The sequence below is a fragment of the Chiloscyllium punctatum genome, chromosome 15, assembly GCF_047496795.1.
Source record: "Chiloscyllium punctatum isolate Juve2018m chromosome 15, sChiPun1.3, whole genome shotgun sequence".
Classification (NCBI taxonomy): Eukaryota; Metazoa; Chordata; class Chondrichthyes; order Orectolobiformes; family Hemiscylliidae; genus Chiloscyllium; species Chiloscyllium punctatum.
This window is the reverse complement of record NC_092753.1, coordinates 69,997,631-70,021,893: the sequence shown is the minus strand read 5'-3', so window position 1 is coordinate 70,021,893 and position 24,263 is coordinate 69,997,631. Positions and strand designations below refer to the sequence as shown.

General features: G+C 37.9%; 1 protein-coding gene across 3 annotated transcripts in view; it reads right to left on the bottom strand.

Annotated features, from left to right (window-relative positions):
- The window catches only part of LOC140486371 (sentrin-specific protease 7), a 119,705-nt gene that overhangs the window by 34,142 nt on the left and 61,300 nt on the right, over nt 1–24,263 (bottom strand). For all 3 annotated transcript variants that reach the window (XM_072585412.1, XM_072585411.1, XM_072585413.1), the window contains 7 exons: nt 20,032–20,404; nt 13,444–13,616; nt 12,183–12,344; nt 9,597–9,630; nt 7,849–8,016; nt 7,070–7,329; nt 5,672–5,808 (listed from right to left, as the gene is read on the bottom strand). In XM_072585412.1, coding sequence (XP_072441513.1) covers nt 5,672–5,808; nt 7,070–7,329; nt 7,849–8,016; nt 9,597–9,630; nt 12,183–12,344; nt 13,444–13,616; nt 20,032–20,404 — 1,307 coding nt within the window. The remainder of the gene's footprint in view (nt 1–5,671; nt 5,809–7,069; nt 7,330–7,848; nt 8,017–9,596; nt 9,631–12,182; nt 12,345–13,443; nt 13,617–20,031; nt 20,405–24,263) is intronic.

Here is a 24,263-nt window from a genome sequence, read left to right as displayed (position 1 = left end):
GCACAGAGCTTTTCTGGAGCACAATAGCAAGCCCAAGACAGAGTTGTTAGTCAGGGAACAAGGTGGTGTGTTGAAGTGACAGGTAACCAGAAGCTCAGGGTCATTTTTGCGGACAGATCATAGGTGTCCAGCAAAGCGGCCACCCTATCTGCGTTTCATCTCCCCAGTATATAGCAGACAACATTGTGAACCGCAAATACAGTAGAGTGAAGTGCAAATGGAAGCAGAATATCCTTCTTTACCTTGTTAAAATTATTCATAATTTGAACACTTCAATAAGATCACTTATTAATCTTTTATGCTTCAAGGAGAATAAGGCAAATTTCTTTCATCTTTCCTTGTATCTAAAATTCCACAATCCTGGTATCATTCTCGCAAATCTCATTTGCACTCTCTCCAAGGTTTTAATATTGTTCCTTAAATAAGGCTCCCAGAACGGAACACAATACTCCAAATGTGGTTGACCAATGATTCATATAGATGTAGCATCACTTCCTTGCTTTTATACTCAAGGCCTTTATTTATAAACCCAAGGATTCTGCAGGCAGCCTTAACAATTATTTAAATTTGCCTGGCATCCTTCAGAAAATTATGCACATGAACCCTGAGGTCCCTCTGCTCCTATACTCCCTTCAAAGTTGTACCATTATCCCTGTATTGTCTAAGTTTCTTCTACCAAAATATCTAACCTCACGTTTCTATGCATTAAAATTCATCTGTCAGGCATCTGCCCATTTGACCAACTTGTCAATGTCCCTCTGAAGTCACTTAGCATCATCCTCACAATTCACCATTCTCCCTAGCTTAGTATTGCCTGCAAATCTGGAGATTTTGTCCTCAACACCTATTTCAAAATTGTTTCTATAAATAAGAAAAGGCAAGGGTCCCAACACCGATCCCTTGGGAACACAATTTTCAACTTGCCTCCAGTCAGAAACACTCCCCTCATCTACACTTACCCTCTGTTTCCTTTCTTTTATGCAACTTTTAATCCAAGCTGCTAAGGATCTATCAATCCCAAACACTTTACTTTTCTAACCAATCTGTCACATGGCACAGTATCATCCACAGCCTGTGTCACCTTCTCAAAGAAATCAAATTTGGCAAACTTGACCTACCCTCGACAAAGCCATGTTGATTGACTAGTATTAACTTATGTTTCTCTAGGTGTATATTTACCTTAACCTGCATTATGGCCTCTATCAGTTTTCCCACTACCAACAGGTCCATAATTTCCTGGGTTATACACGGCCCCTTTCTTAAACAACAGTATCACATTTGCAATCTTCCATTCCTCAGGACTAATCTTGTGTACAGAGAGGCCTGGAAAATTTCTGTCAACGGCTCCGCAATTTGCTCCTTTACCTCTCTCAAGCAGCAATCTAGGATGCTTCCCATCCGGGCCTGGCGACTTCTCTACCTGGAATGCTGTCAGCCTTTTTAGCAGCTCTTCTTTATCTCTATACTGCTCAGTTGCTCAACACTCACATTTTCAACCACATTGTCACCATTTTCTAATTTGGTAAAGACAGAAGCAAAGTATTTATTTAGTATCTGTATCATATGCGTTGCTTTAGTGAGCAGCTTACCCTGTTTGCCGAATGCTATCCTTCACTAATCTTTTAATAGTAAGACGTTTAAAGAACATTTTACTATTTGTTTTCAGCGCAACCTGCCATCCTTTCTTTATGCTTCCTCTTATTCTTCCTTATTCCAGCCTTAGCCTCTCTCCTGCATTTGAGACACTCTTCCTGATTTCTAGTGCTGTCACTCTTCTGGTATGCACCATATATAGAGTCATAGAGTTCTACAGAACCCTACGATTAGTACCAAGAATTAAAACTGATGGAAACTAAGCTATTTTGCTCCTCTAACTAACTCTATAACATTATTTAAATGTTACCACAAGGAAGAGTGTTGGGTGCACTGTTTTTCATCATTGATTATAGAATGATTTGGATGTGAATTTAGTTAGTAAATTTGCACTGGTGGTGTAGTGGACAGTGAAGAAGTTTGTCTCAGACTAAAATGGAAACATGACCCATTGAGCCATTGGGCTGAGGAGTGGAGCTTAGTTTAGAAAAACGTGAGGTGTGCATTTTGGCGAAACAAATCAGGGCAGGACTTATACAGTTAATGGTAGGGCCCTGGGGAGTGTTGCTGAACAAAGAGACCTAGGGATGCAGGTGCACAGTTCTTTGAAAGTGGAGTCACACGTAGACATGGTGGCGAAGCTGGCTTTTGATCAGTGCATTGAATGTAGGAGTTGGGAGCTATTGCAGCTATACAGGACATTGGTTAGTCCAATTTTGGAATACTGATTCAAGTCTGTGAAACTTGAGAGGGTGCAGAAAAGACTTAAAGATTTTGCCACGATTGGAGGGTTTGAGCTATAGGGAGATGCTGAATAGGCTTTTTTTCCCTTTTTCCCCTGGAACATCAGAGGCTGAGGGGTGCCCTTATAGAAGTTTATAAAATCATGAGGGACATGGAAAGGGCCACGGTCTTTTTTCCAGGATAGGGGAGTCCAAAACGAAGGGGCATAGATTTAAAAGGGACCTGAGGGGCAACTTTTTCATGCAGAGGGTGATGCGTGTTAATGGAACAAGCTGCCAGACGTGGAGGAGGAGGCAGATACAATCACAACATTTAAAAGCTATTTGAATGGGTCTCTGAGTTGGAGGGGTTTAGAGGAATATGGGCCAAATGCTGGCAAAAGGGCCTAGATCAGTTTAGGGTATCTGGTCAGCAAAGAAGAGTTGGATTGGGTCTGTTTCTGTACTGTCTCCAACTTCTTTCTTATTTTCTTATCAATATCCTTAGTTGGCCAGGATATACCAGCTTTGGATACCTCATTTATTTCTTATGGGTAAGTACCGAGCTTGCACCTTGTTAATCACTTGAAATTCTCCCATTCTTTATCCACTGTTTTATCCATAAATGCATTTCCAACCAACCAACCAATCACCTACTCCAGTTTAATTTTTAAACCTCTCATATGTATCCTTTTCTAATCTGGAATCTTAATCCTTGACTGATCTTTATCTTTTACCAACTGAACATAATTCTCAATATTATGAGTGTTATTTCACAAATGCTGCCCCACAGGGCTGGAAATGTATTGTTCTAGAAGTTCTTCTGTATTTGTTGTAGGAATATCTCAATTCTGTGTGCTACACTCCATATTTTCCAGTCCACCCTAAGGTAATTTAAATCACCAACTATCATAATCCTGTTTTTCCCCAGATTTCCATAACTGCCGACAAATGCTCTCTAATTCCTCCCCACTATTTGAAGTTCTGTAATACATACCCAACAAGGTTACTGCTCTTGTTCTGTTTCTCACCTTCAACCACATAGATTGGAATTCAAGAACTACATCTTGTTCAAGGGCAACAATTTGATCAAGACTACTATCCTGCCTCATAACTCAGAATGTCAAGTATTCAGTCCTATTCTGGCTTGAGCCATGTTTCTATCGACGCTACAATGTCACATTCCCCTGAGCACTTCCTGCTTCAACTTTCTCAATTTTGTTCACTATACTCCACACATTTACAGACATGCAATTTAACCCTTCTTGCCTACTGGAAGTGGACCAGCTCTTTGTTCACTATCAATACTCAAACCTTCCCTCAGTCCTTTTTCCCCGTTCCTCATTTTCTCTTTGCCCTCTCTGATATTTCCAAAACTTCCAAAAATTAGTCAACCTAGCCATATCATCTTCTCTACCATTCGGAAATACTGGGCTCATAGATTAAAGAATATAGGTCAGGTTATAAACTCAAATTTCCCAAGGTCTGAGAGCAGAGCCAAAAACATAATAAGTTGATGGCCCTGTACAACAGAAAATACTCAGACCAGCACAGCTGTACAGAAATTTCAACCTTGTATAAAAGCCCCTATATTGTGAGCATTAAAATTGCTTACAATTTATCAAAAACATTTTCAAAACATGCCACTTTAAAAAAACTAAATCATTCAGAAGTACTTCTTAGTGGAGTCAGACTTTGCAAGAAATATAGAATTCAACAGTTCATATTCACTTGAAACCCAATCCTGCACCAGCAGAAATGCTTGGTAACATGAAAGTGACAAACATGAGATATAACATAAACAAAATGTGACTCAAATTAACTTGTCCCGAGTAGAATCATAGAATCCCTACAGTGTGGAAACAGGCCCTTCAGCCCAACAAGTCCATACCGACCTTCCGAAGAGTATCCCACTCGGACCCATTCCCCTGCTCTATTATTCTATGTTTACCCCTGACTAATGCAACTAACCTAAACATCCATGAACACTATGGGCAATTTAGCACAACCAATTCACTTAATCTGCACATTTTTGGATTGCGGGAGGAAACCGACACAGACATGGGGAGAATCTCTGTGTGGAGTTTGCACAGTCGCCAAAGGCTGGAATCAAACCCGGGTCCTTGGTGCTGTGAGGCAGCAGTATCACCTACTGATATTAATTAACATTCTTCAGAAACAGGGAGGTAGAGTACAATCACAATAGTTTTTCATTGAGACCATTAATGGCTTCCAATGTTAGGGTACAATAGAAATGGATTGTTATTGTGCACTGTTTGGATCATCAAAACTATATGAAAAATATGCTGCAATATAAATAGAACCCGAAACAAAAGATCTATGCATATCTCCCACTGAACTTTTCATCAAGATGTTCAATTAAATTGAAGACAGAGTGAACAAGAAAAACAAAAATAATAGCAAAAATAAAATGTCAAATTAGAACTTTGGCAGCAAAATTAGACATGTCTAGCCCACAGGAAATCCTACGTATTTTCTAGAACACATAAGAATGCAAGAAATAGGGAGAGAATAGGCTATTAAGTCCCTCAAATCTGTTTCACCATTCAACAAACTCATGGCTGATCTGCACCAGACTTCAATTCCTGTTCTGTACCAGCTTAGTCTAGCTGTCATCTGTGATATTTCTAAAATCTACCTCCTTTAAATACGTTCAGTGATCCAGCCTTCATGACACACTGGGATAGAGAATTCCAGGCATTCACTACTTTCTGGGGGAAGAAATTCCTTCGCACCTCTAAATTCTAATTCTAAAATTAGTGCCTCTTATTCTGGAACTATACCCTAAGTTGAGATTCCTGCACTCGTGAAAGTATTTTCTTAATATCGATCATATCAAGTCCCCTTTAAATTTTGTATGTTTAAATAAGATCATCCCTTACATGATAGTAATCAATTTCCCTACAATTAACTTAAGATATGCCAAAATTATTAAAGACATAATATAAATTATCTATTTTGTAGATTCTAACAATAGTAGAATAACAGTTGAGTCCAGACCAGTCAAGATGGATGTATTAGGTTTATCATACTGCGCCAAATAATTAGTAAAGCTAGCTTCTTATAAAGTTAAAAATCACAGCATCAGCACCTCCACATCATGGCTTCTTATAAGCCAGCACTCACTCACTCATTTGATCAGATACACAAATTGCTCAAAACTGATCTTCAAGGAAAATTAGGGATGGGACACAAATACCAGCCTTGCTAATGATGTTCACATTGTGAACAAATAAAATAATAGTTTAGAGAATATATATTCATGTACACTCATAATAGACAGAATAATAATGCAAGCACATTTACTATTACACACGAATAACAAACCAGCTTACTTCTGAACTGGACCACTTTGCTTAAATATGTGCTTCTCCTTCTCTTGCTTTGAAGCAATTGAAACCATATACTGGTCTTTCCTTCGTATATGACACAGGGTGTAATTATTTGACTTCATTGAGCTTGCATTTTCTTCCTACAGGAGGTGAATGCAGAACAAGACAAATGCAAATCTGAAGATTATTTTTGTTCAGGAAGATTCTGCATTACAGATTTTTTGCCAAGATCACTGATTTACCACATTATAGTTCATAGTACGTTTCTAAAATGCCAACAGAATTCATTTTAACTGAGCAGAAACTGAAGCTGACTGCATTGCTGCTTCTCGTAAAGCATAAATGGCAATTTCTAATTTACTTCAGTGCAATTGGTATATTCAGGTCTAGATGGCAAAAAGGCACAAAAATCATGCAAATTCAATATTCAAATATTTTAAGTTCTATTAAGCACTTTTTAAAATGTACTTGCAATAAACTGCATTACACTTTATTCATCAGTATTTGAGGCAAATGTGCAGAAAGTTATATTATTGATCTTCAGAGTTTTAATAAAATTATTGGTACACATTAAATATTGCTAGTTAAAACCAGAGTATGCAAACACAGAAGTAAATGTAATCTCAGTGGTCCAGAATTCACTTAACAGAAAAATGTACGCAACTCTGTTTCTCAATAATTACACTTGTGCTTTCTACACTAAGGGAAATGGTTGCAACACAGGCCCTACCCACCAGTTAGAAAGCTGGTGACAATACCACTAGGGTCTTTTTTGGAGCCCAGTCAAAATAAAATGCTTAGCAGACAGTTTGCTGCCTGGCATCAAGGTTTTCAAAACACAGAAAGCAAAAATTCAAGGAGGTCAGGAGCTCCTCAGTGACAGCTGTACCAGCTGGATGGTTGCCACTGCTGCAACTACTGTAGGTCCTAGACCAAGAACAGTGCAGAAGGTAATGGTCAGTATGAGAGTTTGCAAGAGTCATACAGACTCCAGTAAGCATGCGGACTTCTACATGGCATTTTGTTGTTGGGCCTTTTCAGGGGTGACTCCTCACCTCTGGCAGGGCCCTCAGTTTTCCAAGCCTACGGGTAGGCTGCTCCAAGTGGCATGGGTTCCCAGTGCTGACAGAGTACCTGTGGTGGGGGAGCAAAATCCTCAAGTGGCTCCTACTTGGTTAAGGGTCTCAAATAGCTCTCCATGGTGGGAAGACCAGGATAGTCATCAAGAAGACAACACATTTGATTAATTGTCTTCTCCTTCCACTGTGGAAAATTGCAAGTCAGTTTATTAGCTTCTTACAGCCTCAAATGAACTGAGATGTTCCCAAGTATTTCAGAGGGTCCTCATTTTTTGTATAACTGCAATAATTGTTGTGGACGTGTCTTAATCAACTAAGTCACCTGAGACAAATGGGACTCCTGTGAGAACGTAGCCATATCCATTTGTTCTTGTAAGGTTTTGTAGCACAATGACCGAAAGGAGCTCTGCTCGGAACTAAACCTAGACAGTAGCTGATAAGTTTCATCCAATGACATGATATCACACAAGTCTGTAGTCTCATTCTTTTCACCGATATCAGTCATGATTTTCTTCAAAGTTGCTATTTCTGTTGCTTGCAAAGGTTTGAAAAGTTGAATGAAGATAAATTCATTGCAATTACCTGCCAAGAGAAACAGCTATGATGAAATACAGGAACAAACAAAAACAAAATAAGTTTTTCCACTTAGCTTACTACTTTGAAAATATGGATTACATACAAAAAAATCTCGAATGCAATCTCAGATATATGAGCTGCAGCCGTTTTTAAAAAAACTTCTCCCCAGTTTTATGGAAATCAAATTTAGAATAGCGTTGTAAGATTTACTTGGGACAAATCTTTTGTGGAATGAGTTCAAAACTCACCTCTTGCCCAAAAATATATAGCTTTAAGCCATTGTAACTCCCTGGCCTTAGGAGGAATCGGTCTGTTAACAGACCGACAGACAAATTTTGTACCTGCTTTGCTGGTATAATCGGAAACTAGTCCAATTCCACAGCACAACTTCTGGTGCTTATGCCAAAGACTTATTTAAAGTAGAAATGTGTCTTAAAGTAAAAGTTGTACACCCAAAAAGGAAAATATTACATTGTTTAAAAAAAAAGAACACAGATCCCAGTAGGAGAACAAGTGTATACTTACAACCATGTTTTGAAGAACTGGTTTGTAACAGTTTGTTAAGTTCATCTATATAATCCGCAGCAAACCATAAGAAAATAACAGAATGACTCTCACAGACTGTGTCAAACAGGCTGTATTTCTTTAAGTGAAAGGTATCCAGTAGTAATGAATGGTTTATATCACAAGGACCTGTTAACAAAAGACAAATTCCATATCTTCAGTTGAAGTAACATACTAACATTACAATCATTATTCAAGGGCACTGAAAATAGAAGACTCTGGCACTCTCAAAGTTAATCAACTACTTTAAAAAAAAGACTAAAATAATAATTGCCAAGATTTTGTGCTAAGGCTACTGTACCCCCAAGAACAGTCAAAAAGCTGACTGTAAGCCCACTCTCTCTAGGCCAGGCTTCTACTCAGTTAGTTCCGGGCAGGACTTTACACCTTCAATCCACTTTCCCATCTAATCTCCATATTCCCACATTACCCCCTCTGAAAAAAGGTCACTGGACAAAAAGCATTGACTCTGCTTTTTCTCCACAAATGCTGCCAAACCTGTGGAGGTTCTCCAGCAATTTCGGATTTTGTTTCCCAGATAAAAGTCTGTATATTCAAAGCTTTGGTAAACAATAATGAAGCAGCCACGATCCTCTGGGATAGAGATTTCCAAACGTTTGACAGCCCTTTGAGTGAAAATATTCCTCCTCTCTGTTTTAAATTATGGGCTCCTATCAAGAGACTGTCCTATGTTTCAGATTCTCAGACATATTTATTGTCTACCTTATGAAACCCTTCATCATCTAGGTTTCGGTGACAGAACCTCTCATTCTTCTAAATTCCAGACAGTACAGCCTCAATTCACTCAGCCTATCAAAGAGCGTCTTCTTGGCCCAGAAACTTATCTCCTCAACTATATCAGTTCTGATTCCCCTACCTAACTTGAGCATTGAGGTTAAATGTACAGCAACTCTAGCAGACATCAGGGAGTTACAGACCATGGATGAACCCTAAACAATAAAACTGAAGAACTGTGGGTGCTGAAAATCAGAAACTAAAGCAAGAGAAAACTAAAGGTGGAGAAACTAAGCAAGCCTGGCAGCATCTGTGGAGACAAAACAAAGTAAATGTTTCAGGTCCAGTGACCCTTTTTCAGAGCTTGAAGAAGGGTCACTCGACTCTGCTTTGTCTCCACAGATGTTGCCAGACCTGCTGAATTTCTCCAGCAATTTCTGCTTTTGTCATGGACTAACTCTGGCAGTTTCATGATTTTTATGGCTCAACCATACCCTAGAAGAAAAAGATAAAAATTGAAATATACTGAAAGTCAAAATCAACCCTATAAAGATTAAAAATCAGATTTCGGTATAAATGCAAATCTCAGTTAAAATTTACTGACCGTGGATTTTGCACTTCTGTTTAATAAGCCCATGTATCAATATGCATATTATAAAATTATAATTAGGTTTGAAAATAGCATGTTTTAAAATAATTAATTCAAAACATACTCATTTCTATTGTCTAGAATTATTCTATTGTTCAATACACAAAATAAGTCTTCACTGAGTTTTCTTTGGAAAAAAAAGGAGTTTCAAACACAGAAGTCTCAAATCTCACAATAATAAATTAAATGCATTTGCTATTTAAATGTTTCGCTGCACCACTATTATAAGGTCACCTAGTTAATAAAATCCATTCTTCCAGATAACAGTAAAAAAAGTATTCATTTCTAATTTAATCTACAAGCACATCTAATACACATTATTTACCTGAAAAGGATATTGCAATGTTGTCACGACTAAACTGTAAGAAAAACAAAGCAAAAACCATTAAAGAAATGAAAAAGACATTTCAAATATGCTTGTACTGCCATAAAACGAGTTCTGGCCGGATTTAGACTCCATTTAATTACAGATGTAGAGGCAGTTCCTGGGTAACAACTGGATTCCATTCTTGAGTACACTCATAAGTCCATTTATACTCGAGGTCGGAATACAGTGCAATATAAAACAGCTGTTCATAAACACGAAAAAATGTTTGCATGGTGGACCTTAAATTGGTATTAGTAATGTGGGATCTCTTTTGTAAGAACATTCATAAATTGGAGACCACTTGTACATTCAAACCAATCTAGAAAACTTTCAAATCATCAATATGGAAAGCTACACAATCCCTCAAAAAACCTGTGCTTTAACAAAGGATGCTATTTCACAGTAAGTAAGGTAAATTTCACTTCTACTGGGTCCAGCCAGAATTTGGGAATTCATATTTCATTGTTCGTTTCAATTTCCCATGCAAACCAAAACCCCTGCCTGTCACAAATGATAATAAGAAAGCAATGGAACGTGTGTCTTGTCATAACTTAAGTTGTAGCTTTATTCAATATTCAATTAAGTGTTGGTAGGGGAAAGAACACAAATTTACAGATTAAGTGGTCTACAATTAAAACATTGAACAACATCAAACAGGTCTTTCAGCTCACCTTGTCTGTGCCAACCATGATGCCATGTTAAACTAAAGCACCACTAATCCAGAATCTGGTTTCCAGCATCTGCAGTCATTGTTTTTACCTGCACATGGTCCTTACCCTTCTATTTGCTTCCTGTTTATATGTCTCTCTAAATGTGTCATAAACTTTGCAATTGTATCTGCTTCTAACACCTACCTTGGCAGCATGTTCCAGGCACCTATCACCCTCTGTGTAAACAAACTTGCCTCACACATCTCCAGGTTGCAGAAGTAAAATGGTTGGAGGTTGTGGAGGGCATTGTAGACGAAGGCAAAGATTTTAAGTTTGATCAATTAAGGATCTGGAAGTCAATGCAGATTAGTAACTATAGAGAGAAGAGACAGCAGTGCATTTGATGGAGTCAAAGGATAGACCTTTGGAAATGTGGATGTAACTACACAGATGCTGAAGACAAAGGTACACCTCAGACAAGTAAAATGAAACCATTCAAGAGCAGTTCCACAGACAAGAGGTACTGAAGGAGCTGGAATGATTATTGCAGAGAGATGGAGGAAGATCAGCAAAGATAAACCATCACAGTGCATTACATAGGGTCATACATATAGGCGCATGGTGATATAAACTAAGCTCAGTGCTAGGTCTGGGCAAAAAACAAGAAAGAAGAAAAAAAAGAGTTGAGAATCAGTTACATATTCAAAAGATGAGATTATTAGATGGAACAGAAAGATACATGAAGAGTAGACTTTCATGATACAAAATCTAGCAGTTATGCAAGCTCAACTTGCTCACAAGTGGCCCAAATCATTCTAGTTCCTCTTTACATTCAAAAACATTTCTGCCCCTGATCTTTGTTGATCTCCTATTATCCCAGGATCTTTCTAAATTCCAAAAGAAAATCAAAACACCTCACCTCAAACAAACAGTCTTCCTTTTTAATAGTAATAACTCGAATCCAATAAGATCTAGGATTTCAGAACAGCTGCCATAACCCTTTCACTTAAGCAAAACCAATCTACTATTCTATTAATACTGGGATTTTGTTTCCATCCCCATAAGTAGAAAATTGATTTTCTTTTAAATACATTCAGGGGTGTGCATACTGTTGGCATTATTGCATTCCAAAATCACCTCAAGCACATGGTTGAGAGCAAGCTACTTGAACCATTGCAATCCATGTGGTTACACCACTTAACAGTGCTGCTAAGTTCCAAGATTTTGACTCGGCGAAAATGAAGGAAGACAGCACATTCCCATGTTAGGATGGAGAGAGACTTTGGAGCAGCAGTGCTCAGATGAACTTGCTGCTATTACCCTAGTCGATAAAGTCTGGGCTGAGGCAGTTTTGAAGAAACACTGATAAGTTACTGCACTGTATTGTTTGCAGCAGGTACCATCAGCACAAAGTCCGTTAGTTTAAAAGAAAGCTTCACTACTAAGTGGTGTTAGCAGATTAGTTTAATCCAGATTTGGGCTTTAGTATTTTTAGTTTTCCAGTATGACCAGCACTGACATAGCTCTGATTTCGTTCTTTAGTGCTGTATATACAGGCTGCCTGAGAGCTGTTGGGAAGAACAGCAATATGATTAAGGTGAATTGATGAAGAGGCTTAAAACCTACAAATTAAGAAAACTTTTGATTGCAAATACTAACATGTGAATAATAAGTAAATTATGCTCTAATGTACTGCATGATTAGGGTAAGCTTCAATAAAGTTTCTCACTGTGGGCCTCCAGTGGCCGTACAGAGTACAACATCCATATCAAGGTACATTTTTGGTACACTGTATATTTTCTCACATGAAATGCAATGGACAATATGCCTACTTCTCCCTCCCTATTAACCCTGGTCTTGAAACATTAAAATGACATTTATAAAAATAACATACCTTTACAGATCCTTGTTCATTTCCATTAATTTCCTCCATATGCACGGCAGCAAATGCTAGATCCATTGTTGTTTCAGTCATTGCAAAATTATTTTCCAAACAATAGTCCATACTTTGGATCATATCTAATAATGTATTTTTCTCGATTGCTTCATGTGCACCCTAAATACAACATGTAAACAACATTAATGAAATACAAGCAAAATTTTTCCTTTCGTTTCATTTTTTGTAAAATTTTTATTTACTAAATAGGATGTTAATTTTCACTGGCTGTGTTTGAGATGAACAGAGAAGCAATGGTCTCCAGGTGTTAACTTGGCTAACACCAGTGATGCAGCAACACTATTTTTGAAAGCTGTCTGCCTACAGGTGCTCAAAGCTCCTGCCTGTTACCATCAACATAGAGAATAAAACTATGATCTCTATTGCAATTTATGTTGGGAACAGGTGGTGACCAGTTGCCTGATACCTGGAATACAAACAAAAGCATTTTGCCAAAGGCAAAAGTTAAACTATTTCCGGCCTCCCAAAAATGAAGATAAAAATTACACTTTAAAAAAAGGGAACACTGACCAGAAGGCATAGCCATTTTTAATTACGGATTTTAGATTTATGTTTAATGAAATCTCAAAATATCAGTCACAAGTCTTCAGTGAAGCCCTCTAATATATAGATGGTTTTAAAATCATAAAGAAATTTACTGTGCATATTACTTATTTATAAATCTTTCTAAATGAACAGCAGCTTTTAGAAGTAATGAACTGTGTGCAACAGGATATACTTATACCTGTTTTGTGACGGCACAAAATACACTGAAAATAAATCATATCAGAACACAATAATGAATTCCTTAAAATGCAAACGAGAAGAGATACGTTATTACATTCTCACGTCTGCGTAGGTTTCCTTCGAGTGCTTCGGTTTCCTCCCGCAATCCAAAAATGTGCAGCTTAGGTGAATTAGCCATGCTAAATGGCCCATAGTATTCAGGAATGTGTTGGTTCACTGCATTAGTCAGGGGTACATGTACAGTAATAGGGTAGGGTAATGGGTCTGGATGGGGTCCTCTTCGGAGGGTCAGTATGGACTTGTTGGGCCAAATGGCCTGTTTCCACACTGTAGGGATTCTATGATACATAAATATTTCATCAAATTCTATTAAGTTAATAATCGGATTATCTGCGGCGTTACTACACAATTAAAAGGTCTCTAATGCAAAAACAGTTCCTTAAATTCTTAGGAAGTGTGGTGTTACACATGCCTTGATATTCTCTGGCTCCAGCCTTGCTGAAACAATCTCAGAATCTCTTTTATTGCTCTCAGTTGACAATAGTCTACTTCCCAGACGTAAACACTTAATTTCTGGAGTTAACGTGGTGCAATGGATACGAGAGTCTATTTTATCTGTATCTTCTTCATCACTGGAAAGGACAACTGAGTGCAAAAAAAAAATTAAAGCTGGTTAAGGCTCATTCCAATTTATTGCAGATTAAATAATATTTTGTTTCCTACTGGTTATTCAGTAGACAGGTGGTAAATTCATTAACTTATGTTCAGATGGAGAAAGATATACCTCAACAGTTCCATATTTCTAGGAATAAAATATTGGTATGTCAACCTACATTAAAACTGAGAATCCATAGGTAGCACTGGTATTTTCTTACTGCAAAATAAATAAGGTATTTTTTCCTACACTAGAATGCTTTGGAAATGCTGACATAAGACATACCCCACACTGTATTTGGCAATAAAATCAAGATCTGCATGATTATTAAAATTAGTAAAATGCAATAACTTGCTAAATAGTTCTCATTAGCAGCAATTAAGTACTTCTATGTAGAAAAGAAATGGATAAAACGAAAAACACGAATATATAAAACACATGGCCCAATAATCCAAAATAAAACTCATTGCTAAGGATTTCTTTCCTTCCTCAAAGTATTTATAAAAGGGTACAGGTTCTGTCTTTTGGTCTGCTAAACAGGCATGACTTGCAGGGAGGTGAAAGTGAGGACTGCAGATGCTGGAAATTAGAATCGAGAGTGTGGTGCTAGAAAAGCACAGCAGGTCAGGCAGCATCGAAGGAACTTGAGAATTGATGAGTTTGCCCGAAACGTTGTTTCTTTTGCCGTTCAGACGCTGCCTGACCTGCTGTGTTTTTCTATTACTTGCAGGGAGTTTAACTGAAAATTAAGAATAGTGTGATATAGGACTAGGGCAGGTAAATAGGAGTTGACATGCATATCAACTGCATGCTGCTGGAAATGCAGAACAGGTTGAAGGGCTTGAATGACTTATGTCTATCTCTGTTCTGGATGTAGGTTTGCTCGCTGAGCTGGAAAGTTCGTTTACAGATGTTTCGTCACCATACTAGGTAACATCTTCAGTGTGCTTCCGAAAGAAGCACTGGTGGTGTAGCTCGTTTTCTATTCAAACGTTTGGATTTCCTTAGGTTGCTGGTGTCATTTCCTGTTCTTTTTCTCAGGGGATCCAAGTCCATGTGTTTGCTGATACAGTTCCGGTTGGAATGCCACGCTTCTAGCGATTCTCGTGCGAGTCTCTGTTTGGCATGTCCTACAATGGATACGTTGTCCCAGTCGAAGTGGTGTCCTTCCTCATCCATCTATATGTAAGGATACTAGTGAGTGGGTCATGTCTTTTTGTGGCTAGTTGATGTTCAAGTATCCTGGTGGCTAGTTTTCTGCCTGTTTGTCCAATGTAGTGTTTGTTACAGTTCTTGCAAGGTATTTTGTAAATGACATTAGTTTTGCTTGTTGTCTATATAGGGTCTTTTGAGTTCATTAGCTGCTGTTTTAGTGCGTTGGTGGGTTGGTGGGCTACCATGATGCCAAGGGGTCCGAGTAGTCTGGCAGTCATTTCCGCGATGTCTTTGATGTAGGGGAGAGTGGCTAGGGTTTCTGGACATGTTTTGTCTGCTTGTTTGGGTTTGTGAGAACCTCAACCTGAGCTACAAATCTTCTCAAAGCTCGCTATCGGCGTCTGTGCTTTGGACCAGGCAAACACTTCAAGAAAGTAGCCAAGACCCTAACTTTGCTAGTTATTTTAAGCAGGTGTAAGGTGGATATTCCAGGATTGATGCAGCTGGTCAAGCCACTTAGTTCTAAACAAAACAGAATTTATTTGCAGACTACCAAATGAACACAAACAAAGAGAACATTATATAGAGTAACTTAACCTATCTGAAAACCCAACAGATTATCCCAACTTAATGATGCTGTCCCAAATACTTGCCACAATCCCCATAAACAGTCCTTGGCAAAAAAAGGAAAAATCAAACACAGGGTCTTACAGGGGAGATGTCAGAGAGAGGAAGGATCAGCATGGACCTGCTTCTTTAGGTACGGCAGCTTCACAACAACTGCTTGATAAAACCAAACCAAACTAGAGAAAAGCTCAGCTGGGAGACTTGGCCATCCCACTTTCAACATACAAGTGTTTTTTTTAAACTTGAAAGCCTTTTTCCTGAGGCAGTATTTGTTAGCTATAATCAAATTGGCCCTAAAACCCATTCAAGCCAGACCTTTTGGAATTGGTGCTTTTATGACCTCTCTGAAGAAAAAAAGCTAAGGACAGTATAATCTTGTTAAAGAAGCAGCATCATCACAGTCTGCAAACCTTAAGACAGACTAATGTCTTTAGTGGAAAATCTTCAATCACAAACCTATTGTATTATATAGATAAATGAGAGATCATCCAATTTCTACATTTAAGCAATAAAATTGACAGCAAATTTTACAACAGCTAAAGTTAACCCTCAAGCTGATGATTTGATGGGGAATATATGTGTACAGGCATGGAGGCTGAAAATGTCCAATATCAGCACATGCATTCTGTATCGAAAGATGGATGTGCTGGCCTTGGAGGAGGTACAGAGGTTCACAAGAATGATCGCAGGGCTGAAAGACTCGTCATGTGAGAGGCAGTTGAGGACTTTGGGTCTGTATTCAAATGGAGTTCAGAAGGGTAAGAGTTGATCTCATTGAAACTTACAAAAGAGAGAGGCCTGGATAAAGTGACAGTGGAGAAGACACTTCCACGAGTAGGGGAGACCAAGACCCGAGGACACAGCCTCAGAGTGAAGGGACACCCTTTTCAAACTGAGATGAGGAGGAATTTCACGAGCCAGAGTGTGATTAATCTGAGGAACTCATTGCCACAGAGGGCTGTAGAAGCCAAGTCATTGACTGTATTTAGGACAGAAAGAGATAGGTTCTTGATTGGTAAGGGGATCAAAATGTCACAGGGAAAAGGAAAGAGGATGGATGAAAAACATTATCCGTGATTTAACAGCAGAGCAGACTTGATAGATCGAATAGGATACTTCTGCTCCTATATCTCATGGTCTTAAGTTTCATTCTGCTATCATCTGTTGTGATATCAACTTTCTTCTTTAGATTCTAAAACTTGAGATCGAGTTACTTAAATAGCCAGAAAAGGCACCCTATACTAGTAGCAGCAGATTAAAGACATGGAAGAATTAGAATAGCATGATATTGCTCTAATGGTAGATGCCTAGAATGGCTGAATATAAGAATTATTTACACCACTTGTGAAAGAATTTGGGATCTTACTGAGAAATGTAATTGAAATACAATCTAAATATGGACAGGATCCAAATTAAAATTAACTTAACCAAGAGATCTTTTACAACTTTACAAGAGGCTACCGTGTTGATGGCACGGTGGCACAGTGTTAGCACTACTGCCTCACAACGCAAGAGATCCAGGTTCAATTCCCACCTCAGGTGACTGACTGCGTGGAGTTTGCACATTCTCCCAGTGTCTGCGTGGGTTGCCTCCAGGTGGTCTGGTTTCCTCCCTCAATCCAAAAATGTGCAGGTTAGGTGAATTGGCCATGCTAAATTGCCCGTAGTGTTAGGTGCAGGGGTAAATGTAGGGATGTAGGGGTGTCGGGGAATGGGTCTGGGTGGGTTGTGCTTCGACGGGTCAGTGTGGACTTGTTGGGCCAAAGGGTCTGTTTCCACGCCGTAATTAATCTAATTTAATCTAATGGATAGAACCCTAGCAGCACTCCATGAACCCAAAGACACATCCACTTTATAAAAAGGTGCATAGGTGACTTGCTTGCAACCTTCTTCCAAATGGAACCAATACCAATTCTGCCCCTTCAGAAAGTAAGATCCACTCCAAATATCACATCCCCTGTGCTAAGTCACCCTGCACCACCTGCCAGAAATTGAGTTTGTTCTTTTGTTTGTGACTGCTCTTAATCAAGAAATTAAATAAAAATTACAATGTATTATCACAAATTGCAGTAAGTTGATAAGGTTTCCATTCATCGTTTCCTCTATTAAAGTCAAGACCTATGACTTCAATGAACCAGTTGCAACAAAATCAGAGGAGCAACTAAAAGATTCTTCAAACAGTTTTTAATTCTAATAGTAAACTTAATTTGAAATGGAGGATGTGCGTTTGTTCACAAACAAATGCTATGAATCTGAGTATTCAATCTGTATATAAAAACCATGCAAAGTAACAGCAGGACAGAGCCAAATCAATTCTTTATGCCTGTTCCACCATTCAAAACATCATGGCTGACCTAATTATTCCACATCCCTGTTTACCCTACTAATATCATTTTATCCCTTTGCTTATCAAGGACATATCTACCATTGCCTTAAAAACATTGAAATCATTAGCTTCTACTGCCTTTTGAGGAAAGAAAAAGTGTTCCAAAGATTGATGGCTCTCTGTGAGAAAATGTTTTTTCTCATCAGTCCTGTATGGTGACTCATTATTTTTATTTAATGATTTCTGGTTCTAGACTCTCTGGCATCGAAAACATCCTTTCCAAATCCATCCTGTTGTCAAGGTTTTTCAGGTTCTTGCATGCTTTAGTCCAGTCACATCTTAACTCTTAAACGCTAGCCAAACAAGCTTAACCTATCCAACCTTTCCTGATAAGACAACCTGCCATTTCAAGGCATTAATCTAATAAATCTCTTCTGAATTGCTTCCAACACATTACATCATCCCCTAAAAAAAAGAGCAACACTACACACAATACTCCAGATGTAGTCTCACAAATGCACAACCTCCTTTTTTTTTATTTTTTAATTCCACTTGCAATAAATGAAAACATTGTATTAGCTACCCAATTATTTTCTCTGTCTGCATGTGATCTGTGATTCATGCACTAGCACAACCAGGTCCCTTGGCATCTCAGAGATCTGCAATCTCTCACGCTTTCAATAATTTTCTTTTACTCTTCCTAACAAAATAGACGAATTTACATTTTCCTATGATATACACTATTTATTACATCTTGGTCCACTCTCAATCTATTTATATCTTTTGCTTCCTCATGCCCTTTTCACAACTTGTTTTCCTATCAGCAACTATATTTATGGTACATTTATCCAAATAACTTTATATAAATTATAAAAAGTTGAGTCCCCGGGACTGAACCCTGTGACACAATGATCCGTAATATCTTGCCAACATGAAAAGTACCAACTTATGCCCACTCTCTTGTCGTGATTGCAACAAGATCAGCCAGGTGGACCTTACAGAATGAGTTTAATGACTGGAACAGATTAACAGCCTAAATCAGAGAGCCCTGGCTGACAGATATAAACAGGAGTGTCAGAGTTCTGTTCACTCAGAGCTGGCTGAGGAAGCTGGATCAGTGTCAAGGACTCCCCACACGTAAATAAAGGGTTACTTGGCGATGGGATACCAGCCTCCGTGCAGTTACTTCACCTCTGGGTAGCTAACAGAACATATTCTGATATGCTGTTCGTACCTCTTATTTTTCCCCTCAGTAACCATTGACGTGGCACCCTAACAAGAGTTTTCTGGAAGTCTCAATGTAGTAACTTTACAATATTCAAAGCATGTGTTAATTCCTCAAAGAACTCAAAAATTCACAAGTCATGATTTCTCTTTCACAAAACCATGTTGATTCTACCTCACTATCTTCAACTTTTCTAAGTGCTGTACTATAATGTTTTCAATAAGTTCTAACATTAGTCCACTGATAGACATTAAGCTAGCTGGCCTGTGGTTTCTAGCTTTCTGTCTCCCTCTTTTTACAAAAGAAGTTACATTCACTAATTTCTAATCCATTAGAATGTTCCCCACAGCTAAGGAATTTTGGAAAATTAAAACCAATGCATTAACCATTAGCCACTTCAATTAGCCCAAGATGAAGTCCATGAGGAATCAGGGGCTAGTCAGTCTACAGTTCAACAATTTGCCCAATATCACTTCTCCGATGATTATAATTTTTCTTGAGGTCCTTCCTCCCTTCCACTTCCTGATCTATAGCTATTTGAGATGTTACTTCCATCCTCTACAGAAAAGACCAATTCAAAATACGTGTTCAATTCGTTTGACATCTCAGTTTCTATTACTAATCCCCCAATCTTACTTGCTGCAAGACCAACTCATTTCTGTTTTAAGTATATATAGACATCCTTATTATATTTCTGCTGGCATATTTCCAACTTGCTTTCTTGTCATTCAATTTTACCCTCATTACTCTTTTTGTAATACATTGTTGTTTTCTATATCTTGTCCAACTGCCATTCTTTACTGGATGTGCCAAATTTGTATGAAAATATGGCCTTTTAGTTAGTTTCAACAATTCCTGGAGAATCAAAATTGAATACTCTGTGGCAGATATTAATCAACAGACTTTCATAGATTCTTTTGAAACATTCATAGACTGAAGAGTTGACTATCATTTCATATCTTCAAACAAACAAACAAGTCATTTAACCAATTTTGTCAGGTTTAAAGCTACTCAACAAGGTCGTATTATTGACATACTGTTACAGACATTTTAAGAATCAAAAAATACTCACTTGGTTCACTTGAAACTACTGTGGATTTCAAATGCTTAACCTGGCTACTCAACATAGGAGTGTTCAAGATTGCTTCACCAAGTTTTTGTTCATTTGTTACTGAAGTATGTAGAGATTCCTTTAGATAAAAATTTCCATCAGGGACTGAAGGGTCGGCATCAACTAACTGTCGGTCCACATATTTGGAGTTTTGTTGTCTCAAGGGAGAAAGCTGTTCCTGCTGTAGACATGACTCCACTTGTGCTATCTCCATAAAATGGACATCCAGTTCTTGTCCATTATTGATATCTGTACTGAAGCAATGGCAGTTTTCAGTTTGCTCTTTGCAAGTTAGACATACAAGCATTTTCTTCAACAAATCTTCACCATACTTCTGAAACACAAACAGAGTGTGTTTAGTTAAAACACAGATATCCATTAGTTATTTTAGGTGTATAATATTCACACATTGAGCATTCAATTAATCCCCAAAACTATAGATTAACCAAATTACAGCATGAATACACGATTAATTCAAATTGTCATCAATCTCTCCTGGTGTTTCCTTCTTTCTGTCTCCTTCTTTTCTTAAAAAAAACAGTAAAACAATACAAACAAATCAACAGACCTTCTGATATTTTCTTTCTAGTATACAATTAGCATTAAGTTTTGTTGTGCTGCCATGCAAGCAGTAACTTATAGGAGCCATTCTATGCATGGACTCTGTAGGCACGTTTGCATCGCTGCATGGTTATACATCTTAGAGAAAACATTAAACTTCAAATACAATGTAGCAGCTCAAGAAGGCATTTAACTATCATCAAAACCTTCTCAAAGGCAAGAAGAAATGAACAATAAATGCTGACCTAGGTAGCAATGCCCTCATCTCATGAATGAATATAAAAATTTGAATAAAGTGAAATTGCTTGCAATGGGTATGAACTCCAGACTGGTTGCACATTAAGAATAAAGACTTTTGTACTTCTTTAACAAGCTGTTACTGAAACAGCTAAAGCAACCCACATTTAACAGATCACAGCAAAGTTTTGCAGTCTTACTCCATAGTAACAGTCATATGAAATGAAAATCCTCAATCTCAAACTAGTAGAGCCTGACAAATGAAATGCAAGCAAAAAGGCAAAACTACATTCACACAAGTCTACTCAGCTTTGAGGTCCCCACCATTAGATTCTAAGGTCCAGATCAAGTCACTCCAAATGATGCTAAGTAGCTGAGTGCAATGAAAATTTAAAAAAAAAGAGGCTTTAACCACTGACTATAGTTCCCCCTTTTCACAAACTAGCTGCCCCTAACCGTGAAATATATCACTGGCACCTTCCAAACACACAAGTGTCAAACCTTGCAGCCTTGATCCAGAAATGCAGAACGGCAGATTGAACCGGCAGTGCAGTGACAAGCACTGCCGATCCAGAGGCACAAGCTAACTAATGCATGAGGACTGAGGTTCACATCCCACTTATGGAGCTGGTAGAATTTAAACAATTCAAAACACTGGAATTTAAATTTAGCTGTATTAGGGACTGTGAATTAATCACCAACTATTGTAAAAATCCATCTGTTTTACTCATATGCTTTATGGAATGAAGTCTGCCTATAGGTCCTGAAGAAGGGTCACACACAAAATGTTGACTTCTCCACCTCCTGATGCTGTCTGGCTTGGTGTGTTCTTCCAGCCTCCTGCTTGTCTGCCTTGGATTCCAGCATTTGCAGTTTCTTTGTTTCTAACTGCAATACCACTGCCTTTTAACTGCTGTGCTGCCTACTGAAATGTTGCAGCAAGTCACAGACTTCAAAGGCAAGAAGGGGTGAGCAACAAATGTTTATCTTGCCAGTGACACCCATATCTCACTAAACAATCAAGAAAGAACAAGAGTTAAATCTCAAAATAAAACACAAAGAATACCTATCCTGATTACCAATACAGCATGTCATATTCTTGCACAAATGTGCATTACTAGCATGTAATTTATTTTCCCTATTCCTTGTCTCTACCACTCTTTTGCCCTTCCTGTCTCTCCTGAACAAGCTGTTTTCAAACAGATGTCTATAGAGACATTGCAGGGAATTCACAAACTAAGTCATCTCAGTCACAAGTTTCACATGAAACACACTGAAATTAAAAGATTTTTATCCAGAGATTGCTTCTATTGAATGATAAATTAAATGAAAACACTAATAACAATGTAGCTCCCACCAATTTACATGTGTCTTTTGCTACAATCTCAGTCGAGACTTGATTTTGGAAAGACAGAACTCTTTGAAATTCCAGTTATTTATGGAAAGAATGAGGCCACGTGATTTCATAGTTTAAATTTTTAAAAATTGACCATACTGGCATCAAATAAAAGCAAATACTAAATATTATTTTAACCTATACTGTAAAACAATCAACAAATTAAATATGAATTAACAGGCACATTTCAGTTAGTCATAAACTATAAATTACACATTTTAAGACAACCAGCACGTCAACAATCTTAGATCAAAGCTTCATCTTTCACGCTAAGATTTATTAGCTTCTCTTCTCGGACTAAGTCTGATCCCACTGCTGACTATATCACAGAACCAAGTACAGTTCCTTGGAGATGGTCTTAAACAAAAATGCTATACACATCTGCAGACCACCCTTAACTCTGCATACAACAGTCTGAATGGCATAGACCCATTCATGTTACCTTCAAGTTACAGAAACAGTTGCAGCAAATGTACATTTGCTTCTTCAGAGTTTCAAGATCTTCTTCAGCCTACCTATACCACACCAGTGGGATCATCAATATCTACTGAGTTCTGATGGTTTTGAATTCTTTATTTTTAACCAGAAGTTTTGACTTCTAATCTCAACTTCAGTCTTCATTTCCGGTTTCCTTTTTTAATTAGAATCTATCCCAAAATATTTAAGCTTTGCAATTATAGATTCCATAACAGCGCTATAATTGTCTGTGTCTAGGGCTTTTCAAACAATAATTCACTATTTATTAATTTTTTAATGTGTCACACATATGACATGCTAACATCAAGCTTGTAGAGAGGAATAGATAGAATAGTTCTTTAAAAACTAAACTTCAATTTTAACCAATTGGAACAATTCTGGATTACATCCAACTATAACTTAATCATTGTAGTACACAAATGGACATATTTAAACATGGTTATGTCTCTTGTTATAGGTTTCAAAATCTATGACATGATCTTGCTTTTTTTTCCACTGAGTAGCAAGGGATTAATTGTTTGAGCACATTTATGGGATATAGTAGCGAACTGTCTAATTTACAAGCGACCATAAGGCTGTAAGACATAGGAACAGAAGCAAGCCATTTTGTCAAGCAAGCCTTCTCCATCATTCAATGAGATCATGACTGATCTAACAAATCCCAACTTCACTTTTGTGCCATATCCCCACAACCATGATTCTATTAATGATTAGAAATTTTGTCTCAGCCTTGCACATATTTAACACAGACTTGATAATTGTCTGTAGTAAGGAATTCCACAGATTCAGAGAGAATAAATTCCTCTACCTCAGTCTTAAATGGGTCACCCTTACTCTGAGATCATGACTCTCCCACAATGGAAATCAACTTCCCTGCATCTACTCTATCAAGCCCTCTAAGAATCTTATTTGTTCTAATACACAATCTCCTCTCATTCTTGTAAACTTCAATAAGTACAAGCCTAAACCATTCCATCTCTTGTCATCGAAAAGTCTCTCCACACCCGGGATCAATGTAGTGAACCTTGTCTGGGCCACCTCCAATGAAAGGGTCACTTAAAAATTAGACCAAGGGTTGGTAGAGTCTGTACAGAAAAGCAGCACATTCACTCACAGTTAACTGTTATACATGTTTTCTGAAGAGCATTAGAACATTTTTTATACTTGCTCATATTATTGGCAGTGCAGTTATGTATTTTAGATAAGGTTTTGTGATTAATAACCAACTCAAAAAGGATGACCTTTAACTAAAAGTTTGAAACCACTGCACTGAATTACCAAAATGTAGATTGTGGTCCGGACCATTAACCAAAATCAAAACATTTTTAATTCGGAGCCTTTTTACTGAAATGCTGATGGGAACAATTTGCCATTATTTCCAGTGTAAACAAATTCTATTGAACTGTCAAAGTAGTAACTGAACATGAAATATTGGCATTTATTTCACACAACCTGGAATACAAGAGACAGGATATGGTACTTTAGCTACATCGTTTTGGTCAGGCAGCATCTGAAGTACTAC